The sequence below is a fragment of the Ruditapes philippinarum genome, unplaced genomic scaffold (assembly GCF_026571515.1).
Source record: "Ruditapes philippinarum isolate M1 unplaced genomic scaffold, ASM2657151v2 ctg6991_1_1_1_1, whole genome shotgun sequence".
In the NCBI taxonomy this organism is placed as follows: Eukaryota; Metazoa; Mollusca; class Bivalvia; order Venerida; family Veneridae; genus Ruditapes; species Ruditapes philippinarum.
This window is the reverse complement of record NW_026861643.1, coordinates 35,325-47,448: the sequence shown is the minus strand read 5'-3', so window position 1 is coordinate 47,448 and position 12,124 is coordinate 35,325. Positions and strand designations below refer to the sequence as shown.

The 12,124-nt window shown below is 31.6% G+C and overlaps 1 protein-coding gene across 1 annotated transcript; it reads right to left on the bottom strand.

Moving 5' to 3' along the window:
- Positions 1 to 8,435: 8,435 nt before the first annotated feature.
- On the bottom strand, positions 8,436 to 9,896 carry LOC132716404 (neuropeptide F receptor-like). Its single transcript, XM_060699670.1, has one exon. The coding sequence runs from the start codon at positions 9,722 to 9,724 to the stop codon at positions 8,555 to 8,557; it is 1,170 nt and encodes a 389-aa protein (XP_060555653.1). The 5' UTR covers positions 9,725 to 9,896; the 3' UTR covers positions 8,436 to 8,554.
- Positions 9,897 to 12,124: the final 2,228 nt, after the last annotated feature.

The window sequence follows — 12,124 nt, the reverse complement described above, 5'->3', positions numbered from 1 at the left end:
AAAGAAAGCATTTTCTCAGTTATATTCCACTGTTCCATTAAATAGTAAGGCATGTTGTTAAGGTTTGCATTAATAAATGTAAAGTACCAGGTACATAGGACTTTATTTCATATAGTATGTTTATTTGTTTTAACAAGTTTAGGATTATGTTACATCATGAGTCTGTGGCAAAGACAATTTTTTTTTTATTCAGCTGCACTCATATTATAAGAAATATCTTTTTTTTTTGCTGTTTTTATGTCAAAATTGTTGCCAAATGTGGACCATTCTTTTAAACATTTTGGTATACTTTAAATTTTCCTTAGATTCAGGAACTATTACTTGAATCATCAAATACATACGAAGTGATGGACAGAACGTCTGCTACAGAGCAAAATAATGTTGATTTTATTTTTTTTATCAGAAAAATAATCCAATTTCTTGATGCCTAGTTAATAACAATACAGTTTTCATATAGTGACAATAATTAGATTTATTATCTCCCTTATTGACTGCCTTATTTCTAATAATGTTAATCTGATTCGACTTGTCTCAAATATATTTTCCCTTTGATATGTCTCCCACTCACTCATTAAATGTAAAGCTTTCTCAATAAAGGCGGAGTGCAAGAAGGCCCAGATGATTTAATTAGTGAGATATATAAGAGGCCATGGTTTAAGTTGTGGAGCTTACAGGCAATGAAAATAAATACCATGCTATTTTTTCTGTCAACAACTTTATGTTTCAAAATTAATATAAACTGTCAAACTTGTTCTTAACACTTTTACTAGCTAAATTTATATCCTTGAATTAATTTAAAAGTATCCGTGCTAAATTTATAACTTTGTATTAATTTTAAATTATCCATGCTAAATATATATCCTTGTATTAGATATTCTTGAATTACTTTAAAATTATCCATGCTAAATTGATGTCATTTAATTGATTTTAAATCATCCATGCTAAATTTATATCCTTATGTTAATTTAAAAGATTTTTATCCTTAAATTAATTTAAAATTAGGAATTCCAAATTTATATCCTTGAATTAATTCAAAATTGTCCAGTATTACTTTACAAAGATTCAATTTCATAATGCTATAATTGAGCAGGTCAGGTGGCACGAATTTGCATGCTTTCTTTGCTCAATACTATTGGTAGTATGCATTTGGCAAGTGCATTCATAGATGAAGCTCAGAAATACCTTTTAAAGAAACCTTGTTAGCTTTAGAATAAAAATTAACCTTTAACCCCCTGAATTTCTAAACAGACTTGTCTAGTTTCTATATTTTAGAACTGTCCATTATTATTCTTGGGGATATCAAGATGAAAACTTAAAGCAGCTCACCTCCAGATTCATGCTAATTTTCATTAAAGTTTTGAAAATGTATATGAATGTAATAATATATTGAAATAACCGAAAAGAAGGATATTTCACATATACAATGGCACTAATACACCAAAAATAAATAGCCCTTACTGCGTTAGTAACGCAGCAGAAATGTAGTTGTAACTACTTAAAAATCAGTCATTAATCTCACATAACATGTAAAATAAAATATTACTTGAATCTTCCTAAAATCTTAGTACATATTTCTCAAGTTTGATTTTATTGAAATATTTTTACTTATCTGGAGGCAATTGCAGCTTTAAATTCAAGTGAAATTATATATACATGTATAATATTATTGTGCTTATAAAAACAATTTTCACACATCCAAGAATATGTTAAATATGTACTGCAAATATTTGTACATTAATTAAATGTAATCATTAAAATATATGCATTCATTTCTTATTGAAAAATTTGGCTTAGACTTTATAGAACATAAATTTTTTATTACCTCTCTTTACATGTACTTCCATGAAATGTTAAATTTAGTTATATCTTTATAAATATTGCTTTTTGGAACATACAACATTGATAAAATTTAATTTGAGCATCATATTTATGAAATAAAACCATAAAAAAATTGTGTTACAGGATCTTTAAGATCACTTGACTACAAGAGTACTTTCAGATCATGTATCAGTATATTCTTGTAGAGGTGATCCTCAAGGGCATTTTGTTTTTGTTTTTCCAATGTTTAAATCTGAAAATATTTTTAAAACGTCATGCCCATACAGTCATGTACTATTAATTGTTTGTGTTTATGTGCTCCTCTCATATTATTTACTGTGGTTATTGAATGTTTAATTAACAGATATCTATATATAAATGTCAAAGTGGATTTTAACCTTTCTATATATATACCTATTTGTAAGACATGATACACAAGACACTGACCTTATGTAAACAATTCCTAAAAAAAAAATGTAAGTTATATATGATCTGTCGAGGATTATTATGACCTAGCTGTAAGTCACAAATAAACTATAATTCTGAGAATTGATAAAGAAATTCATGCCTACGAAAGTATCAAAAAATGATATTAATGAATATCAGGAATGACTTATTTAGCCTTTTCCAGTTTTAGATTATTTTTGTACGTCTCTCGGGATGGTTTGGATTTAGAAACAGTGATCTCCCGTCACGTTGACAAAATTTGACTACTAATGCCAACTTACAGTCTTTCCAGAATAACACCCTTTGTGGACTTAATTGATTTATAAGCTTTGAAATACTGATGTTTTGCCATCGTTAAAGAAATTATATGTTACAGAAGGGAAAATTGCATTCGGATCATCTCGTTGTGCGCGACAAATTATTTGTCAGGATGTGTCAAATTAGGTTTCGGGGAATTTATTAGTTAATGCTCACTTTCAATTATTGCTTGTGTTTTGTCAACTTAATTTTCCTTGGAGGGCTTATTTGGTGTTGTGCTGAGTCTCATGTCATGCTAGGTTAAACACCACTATGTTTGTTCTAAATTAATCAGTAAGTTCAAGAAATAATCAAAGCTCAGAGGGATGATTTTATATCATCAGAATTAATTGAGTACTAAAATGTTACAATAAAAGTTTTAACAGAAGTGTAAATTAATTTACTTTTTGTGTCAATGATAGAAGATTGTGATAAATGATATAAGCTGATCTAGGATAAGAAAGTTTCAAGGTGAGGTTGTTTTAAGGTCACAGGCAGTACCCTTGGGTCATCAGTAGTGTGGGTTCAAATTTAATGATGATAAATGAATTCTTACATTGGACAGGTTAACAGAAGTAAGGGGGCCATTAAAAGACAATTATTCATGATAATAATATCGGCCATTTTGAAATGTTTAATGCAAACATTAACATCATTGTTCTGAAAGTAAGATTTATGGGGAATAAAACATTTCATATATGAGGAATAAAACATTTTGTATATGGAAAATAAAACATTTAATACATGAGGAATAAACCATTCCATACATGTATGAGGAATAGATCATTTCAGTTGAAGAATATATCATTTCAGAATAAAACATTTCATAAATGAGGGTTAAAACATTTTATATATGAGGAATTAATCATAAATAATAGATATAATAAATCATTTCATATAATATTTATGAGGAATAAATCATTTCATATATGTGGAATAAATCATTTAAGAATAAAACATTCAATATAATTATGAGGAATAAAACATTCCATATATGAGGAATAAATCATTTCAGAATAAAACATTTCAGATTTTAGGAACAAAACGTTTCAGATTATAACATTTCATATTATAAATTATGAGGAATATAACTTTCATAATTATGAAATTCATACATTTAAACTGACATTATATTTAAAAGATCTATCTTTTGAAAGAAATAGAATATCTTTCTTATATCAACTTACTTTGTTGGTTAAGATTATTTCTAAATAATTATTGTATAAAGAGACGTTTTTAGAGATCCTTGAAATTATTTTTGACATTTTTATGCTCCCTGAAGGGTCGCTGCTTTGACCGTCTGTTCACTATTCTTGTCCAGGACATAACTTTGAAACAACAAGAGATATCAGCATGAAACTTTGTAGGTAGATAGATCTCATTGAGTAGATGTGCAGTGCACAAGACAAGATCAGTAACTGCTTGTCAGGGACATTACTCTTACACTTCAAGAGGTATACTTTTCTGTGTCATGGAGCATCACCCGGTTCAACCGGTTCTTGTTGTGTTTTTTAGATAATTATACATTTAATTTTCCCTGTCAAAGACAGAGGGATAAAGAGTTGTCTGATGCTTCTAAGAAAGTTTCTATAAAATCCACTGTTAATTTTTACATGATGATATATGTACATGTATAGCATAACCTAATTAATTGGATGTAGTTATGTTTATTCCTGGTCTTGTGGAATAATAAATTTGTTAATTTGATTGATCATATTAACCTTTTCCCTTATATAAGCGTGTTTCGACGGCTTTTTGCCCCCCCTTTTTGAGGCCTCAAACAGTGAAAAAATGCCCTATTTAGGCCCCAAACACTATTTTTCGTTTGAGAAATGTTGTTCAAAAAGTGACCACTTTTTCGGCGCCGTCCCCCATCCAAATATTACATCAGGGGGTTGCCAGAAGGGGGATGTGCCCCCTTCTGTTTGGGGGGTTTGAAGGGGGGCGGAGTCCCCCTCATCTCTAAGAAAATTTCGGACATGTGACAGGCTAAAAATGGCCTCAGGTCGATCTTAGGGTAACTAGTAACCGACGCTGAAAAGCCTTTTACTCTATCTCATTTCATTGAGAAGTTGCAGCACTTTGAAATCAGTTTTGATGGAAAAAAACAATGCAAAATAGTGATTTTTGGCACTTTTGAGATGTCCCCCCGTTGCCATGGTAACAGGAAATTTACCATTGAGCATGCTGTTACAGAGGCTATGGTGTAGTCAACATTTGTGCCAAGTTTCATTAGTATTGAAGCATTTTTAACAGTTTCATAGCAGTTTGAACTTGTTACAGGAGGCTTTTCAATGAAAACGGCCATTTTTTGCAATATGCTCATGGGGTAAAAGGTTATACATGTTTTCAATACACTTGAATTTCTTTGATTAACATATCTTGAATGAATGAAAATTTTAAATAATGTTAAAGTTGAAAGGATGACCTTTTGTTTGACACTGTTCATTTTCTGGGTTTTGTCCCATGAAAATGATATGAAGGGAAGTAATACATGTACTTAGTAAATTCAAACAGTGATTTGTATCATTTGATGGGGGTGTGGTTGTTGCTGTAAATATTGATTTTGTGAATTTGCCCATTTTTAGTCTGGTAGGGGTGACTCACTCCAGACAAGTAACTTTGTTGTTGATTTATCTAATTGATTAAAACACAACTGATACAGAAAGTTCATATTTGGTTATTTAAGTCTTATTGGATAGTCTATCTTTATTTTTTTTTCATAATTTTGGCATGCTCAGCACCTAGACCATGATGTGACCATGGCATTTGATGGTTTTTCAGTCTGACGACCAAGAAATAACATATTCAGATATCAAAAACCATGAAATACTATGTTGACCATGGTACACATTTCACCTGGGATATAAGAAAAATCAACCCAGATATTTCAAAGTTAGAAAACTTTCAAGAACCAGTTTAGATATATACAGTCTTAAAAGTTCTTCATTTCCAGCCTGGCTTTTCGTAGTTAGAGTTTTTAGAAATAAATATTGCAATACACTAATAAGACAGTTTACATTGCTGTCCAGACAAAATTGAATTTTATATTCAGAAGAAAATATTATATTTCTATATCTAGAAAGTTTCAGTGCTTTTTTGGTAAACTCTATTTAACAAAAATTCTTTTCATTTACTGAATTATTCTTTATTAATTTTTATGAAATTATGTAGATTATTAAGCTCAACATGATTTATTGTTATCTATCAAATTGATAATTGTTACTAGTTATATTACTTATGACAATTTTACAATTTTAAATTTGATGCATCAATTGGTCAGCAGTAAGTAGTGTACACTATTTTTAGTTCTCATCCATCATCTCACAATCAGCACAGAATCTCATATTTCGAAGGTCAGTTTTCAGTTTATATAAACAAATAACCTTCAAGTGGAACTTCATACAGTATTTCAAAATACTTTATGTAACCACTTATGTTAAAGTTTTGTAACACCTCAATTTTTTTCAAAGTCAATTGAAGTATGGCTTTGAAACTTTGCACACTTGTTCACCATCATGACCCCAACCTGTAGACAGGGGGAGGTAACTCTATGAAGAATTTTTTGACAGAAGAATGCCGCTTTTTCGACTTAGAATTTACATTAAAGTTTGCATAGAACCTCAGATATTTTCATATTCCATTTAACATCTGGCTTTGAAACAATTTGAAATTTTATTCACTTCTTTTGAGAGCATAATAATAAGGAAACCCACCAAGGCCTATAACTGTTACATGGATTTAAAGAAACATTTGGTCCTTGTGTGAACTAAGAAAATTTTACATCATCAAGGCTCTTTTACTGTCAAGCACTAAGAATAGTCTTGTGTGTTGTCCTACCAACAGTTCTTGTTAAAAGATAGGGTGTATCAAACTAGCATTGTGAAAATGCTTAGGGTAATGAATCATGGTCACCCGTGGAAAAAATGTTATTTTTTTCAGGCTTGACTTTAAAGTGCACTTGTACTGAATAAGAACCCATCTTGAGTGCATAAGTACCTGATTTCTCAGGTTATATTTATCAAAACTGACGAAATGTCAAGTCATTCATATTGAACACGAACCATTATCACTTAAACTAAAAATTGCATAAAAGTGGGAATATTTGCTACTGTACTAAATGACATAGAAGAAAAAGTAACAAACTTTTACCAGCTGTTGTTAACTGGTTTGTTAATTTGGCTGTTTTAGAGTTTTGCACTGGGAAAAGACGGAGATAAAATTCAGAGATGTATAACACTCCTGCTTCAGACAGTTGTCATTTATATATGCAAAGGTTATTACTGGTGTCTTTGGAGGGAACAATTGGGTGTACAGCGGGGAGATTACAAGCTAATGTTGCCTAATGATCAGATAATCTAACTCACTTACACCCTTCATTATTACCTGATTTAACCTTTTATTGATGATGACTAGGATTTGGACCACTAAATGCAAAAGATTTTGTGGCTAATAACATAATTTGTCTCCGCTCTTTCAAGTTATATAGTGAAGCACTCATTTTTGTGCTAAGGTTCAAAAAGGTTGAACCAATTTAGTAAGTTTACATGGGTAAATGATGTGTATTTTTAAAGGTTTACTAATTTTTTTTAGCAATAGAATTGCTACATTAAGTAATGTTTACCAATATCAGACCAGCTTCTGTTATATGCAGGAAGCATTATGTTGTAAGTAATTGTCATGATATGTATCAGCAATCTGGTAGTTTTGCAAAGTTTAGGATGAAAATCATTAATGGCATTTATAAATGCGAATATTACTGCTGTTATCCAAGAAACATTGATTTGCTTTAGGTGTTAATCTTTCAAATCAGTTAGTCGATTATCCATAGAAAAAGGGTGAATTAAAACTGAAAGGTCTTTTTTCCTGTACTAGCAGTTAAAATTATTTGATTATATTCAATCTGTGTGCTATGTCATATAATTTCTTTACTTTTCTTATATTATCTATAACAAATGTAAGCACTTCTAGGTAGTTAACAAAACCTATGCTACCGGAAGAATGTTAGACAAGACTCCCTTCAACCCTAATAGCCTACTGGCGGAAACTGATTCTGTCCAAGCAAACAGTGCAGACTAAAATCATCAAGCATATTCATGCCATTTGACCATGGTCTGCACTGATTGCTATTCAGTATTTGGAAAATTAATGAATAAGTTTGTCCAGATTGAAAGATTGATAAATCCATTTAAGATAGTGCTCAGTTGTAGTACATATTGTAGCACACTATTGGACTGCTCAAGTAACAACCTATTAGACTGCTCAAGTAATGCTCTATTGGATGACTCAAGTAATGCATTACTGAAAGACTCAAGTAACGCTCTATTGGACGACTCAAGTAACGCTCTTTTGGATGACTCAAGTAAGGCACTATTGGACGACTCAAGTAATGCTCTATTGGACGAATCAAGTAATGCATTACTGAACGACTCAAGTAACGCTCTATTGGACGAATCAAGTAATGCTCTATTGGACGAATAAAGTAACGCACTATTGGACGACTCAAGTAACGCTCTATTTGACTGCTCAAGTATCATTTTATTGGACTTCTCAAGTAACGCTCTATTGGACGACTCAAGTAACGCACTATTGGACAACTCAAGTAACTCTCTATTGGACGGCTCAAGTAACGCTGTATTAGACAACTCAAGTAACGCACTATTGGACTACTCAAGTAATGCTCTATTGGACAACTCAAGTAACACACTATTGGACTACTCAAGTAACGCTCTATTGGACGACTCAAGTAACGCACTATTGGACTGCTCAAAAAAATTAAAAATTGTAAACTCAGTATACAAAAGCAGTAAGGTAAAGGCAAAAAAAAGAATATTTTACTGGTAAGAAAAGGATTTAGAAAACAAATAAGAGTGTTATATTTATAATGTTTAATATAGTGATATAATACAAATACTCCTTTTGATAAAAAGATTTACCCCACATAAAATAACAATTTTTTTTTCAACAAATAACATGTGCACGGAATAAATGTCTACAGAATCGCAGTGGCATATTTGTCTACCTTGTCCAGCATAGGCTCTGTACGCGATGGATCCGCTTGTGTGTATGCGTGTCCGTTTTGTCTCACTCTATTTCTGCCTTGTCTATTCACCATCACATTCAGCTCTTTTCTGAAATTGTCATTGAGCCACCCATATAGAAAAGGATTGATACATGCTGAACTCATGGCAAATATTTTCAGGAGACAGTCTAAAAGTTTGACATACCTTCCAGGAATGAGCGAAAAGTCAAACTCCAAAGTGAGTGCAAATATATTCCAAGGCAGCCAACAGATTGAAAACGCAAGCACTATTGCTATTAAAATATTGTTTGTTTTATGTTTTTTATTCTTTTCATTTTTCTTTATCGGGCGCCGAGCTAACACCTGGCTGATTCTAATGTACAGAAAGCTGGTTGTTACGAGAGGCACAAAAAATTGAATAACGATTGTTGAAACAGTGTATGTGTGTCGTAGAGAAGCACTTGTCCATCTTTCGATGCAATATGTCTTATATATTCTAAGAGCAGGAATGTCAAGGACCTGGTATTCCATTTGCATGATGATTGGAATAGCTAATAGTGTAGTGAAAATGGCAATACCGATAACCAAGCAAACAGCCTTTTCCGATGACATTCGTTGGTGAAATGGATGTACGATGAGCATGTATCGATCAATTGCAATCATGAGAATTGACATCGAAGACACAAATATTGGGATGCCGTATGTTGGCATGATAACTTTACACAAAGTGTCGCCAAACGCCCACTGGTCGGTGAGTTGGTAATGAAGCTGAAACGGCAAGTTGAAGGAACACAAGAGAATATCTGACATTGCGAGACCCAGGATGAAGATGTTGGTCGGCACACGCAGATGCTTGTTCTTGATGAGGACGCATACGATTACGACATTTTCGAGAAATCCAAATAGAATCACAATGCTGTAGATCACTATGATTGCTATGCGCCAATGCTGATTTTTCAGAATGTCCAAATCTTCAGGTCTCTGATGCTCCGTGTAGTTGTCTAAAAGCTCAAGCTGTTTCCTAAACTCCTCCAGCGTCATGTTACTTATATCCATACTGAACTTAGTGACACTGCTATCGCTATTAGTAGGATCACTTGTTTTCTCCATGTTTGATGCTGAACGCCGTTCAAGATGCATCTGTTTTTTCCTGTTGGCTTTTTAGGTATATATACCGGTACTCTATTGGGAAGGTCACATTACTGACTATTCCCACAATTAGCACATTCCTTACAATTGTCGTCAGTCTTATATAAATATGTAAATTTAATATGTTCCTCTTTTAGCATCAGTCAAGTTGGATTTTGAGGGGAAATTCTGAAAAGTAAAAAATAACAAGAATTATTTTTTGTTATAGAAACATTTTTAACTATAATGTCAATTTTAAGTAAAAACACGTTTAACAATACATTTCATTATACATTTACAATTAACAAAAAGTTGAATATGTTTATAAACATTTTTTATTTGATCTTAAAAAAAGCTGCAGAGTCTCATTGGTTCAAATAGTAGTCAACAGAACAAATTTTGAAAATTGTTGCATTTTGGTCTTTATGGCATATTCTCTATTCAAATCTATTTACTCCACAATAATAGTTAAAAGTTACACCGCAATGATAAGTTTTTTTCTTTGATAACTTGTTTTTCAATATAAAGCTTCACTTTTTGTATTAGATTAATCATATAATAAATCAAATATGATGCTTCAGTCAATATGACATTTATTGGTGAAATTATCACATCATATTCAATATTAAACATATTAACAAGTTTAGGATTATTATGTCATGCTTGCCTCCGGCGAAATAAAAAGAAAAGGTCAGTCCTTAAAGAATGTCAGACTTTTGCAGTCTTTTGTAACAATTACGTGTTTTATGTCATTTAGACTCAAAATACTGTGTTACGTATAAATTTACCTTTAACCCGCAAAAGTTTTTAATAGACTAATCTGTTGTGGCCTAAGTAGTGCACGGTGAAGCTATAGTGGTAAAAATTTGTTTGTACCGAAAGATTATATGGGGAAAATCCCACATTATGTATAGGATCTATTAAGGAAATATCAGTTTGAATACTTTAATGTTTGTCAGCCAACAGTATAGAGCCTGGCCAGAATTCTGCACTACTTTTGAAGTGTAGGCTGGTTTGACTATACTGGTAGCAAAGGCTAAAACCACATTTGAGCCGCATCATGACAAAACCAACATAGTGCGTTTGCGACCAGCATGGATCCAAACCAGCCTGCGCATCCCTGCAGCCAGATCAGGATCCATGCTGTTCGCTGTCTGTTTCTCTACTTATAAAAGGGTTCGTAAGAGAACAGCATGGATCCTGATCAGTCTGCAAGGTTGAGCAGGCTGGTCTGGATCCATGCTGGTCGCAAACGCACTATGTTGGTTTTGCAATGACGCAGCTCATTTGGTTAAAGCAGGGTAATTGGTTAAGGTGAATCAAAATATTAACTGTCTACTTATTGTTATTTTTTCTCTAAATAATTTGAAAAATAAAAAAAGCCATTGCTATTAAATCATTCTTGGTACTTATCATAATTATGAAACATTACCCTCATTTGCCAATTGCTCTGCCAGACCTTTCAGTACTTTGATTTCTATACTGTTCATTTTCTTATATGATATAATTTATGATGTATATGGATAAATTCAGTTATTTTTAAGACTTTTAACAACAAACGTTATATGATTCAGCTGTTGAAGTCTTTAAAATACATGAAATGAATATCTTTAGCATTAACAGCAAGTGTATATTTGAAAATCCATTAAATTTAATGAAGAATATATCCAATTAAAGGCATTTAATTGCTTTGAAGCCTTTGAACTGACTTTTAAAAGACAACAACACAATTATGATAATATCAAGTTATACCCACAAACATGCCATTTCAAAATTGAGTTTTATAAAGGTTATAGCTTTCAAACAAAAGCATTTGCTTAAATTATTTCCCTGAAGATTTGAAAAGCAAATATAATTTATATCAGTTTTCCTCAAATCAATTGAAATTTTCATCAGTGGTGTAACACTAGTCACTGGATAATAATTCAATGAATTTGAAGCCATTGTGTATATAAATGTTTGTATAAAAGGAGCTTGCATCCAGATTTGTATAAAATGTTCATGAAAATTAGAAATTATTCTATTTTGTAATAATGTTGTGAAATGTACATATATCAAGTTCATGTAATTGAATATAGCATCAGAAAGTCATCAACTATTCATTTATGGCCAAAAAAAATTAACTCAATCGTTCTGTTTGTAAATTTATGGTAGGAAAAGGTTGGTTAAAATATGTAAATATGTATGTCACCTTGTGGATATTATGTGAAATGTCAATCCCTTGGAATATGAATATTTATTCATTCCTTAAACAATTTATTTTAAATACATAAAATATTTCTTTTTAAAAAAAGTTTAAGATAATGATTTATAAATTCATTTCATTTTTGGTCATTTTACAAAATTGAAATGATTATTCTAGAAAACTGCAGTGAATGAATGTTCTGAAATTTCACAGATATTTTAGCCACG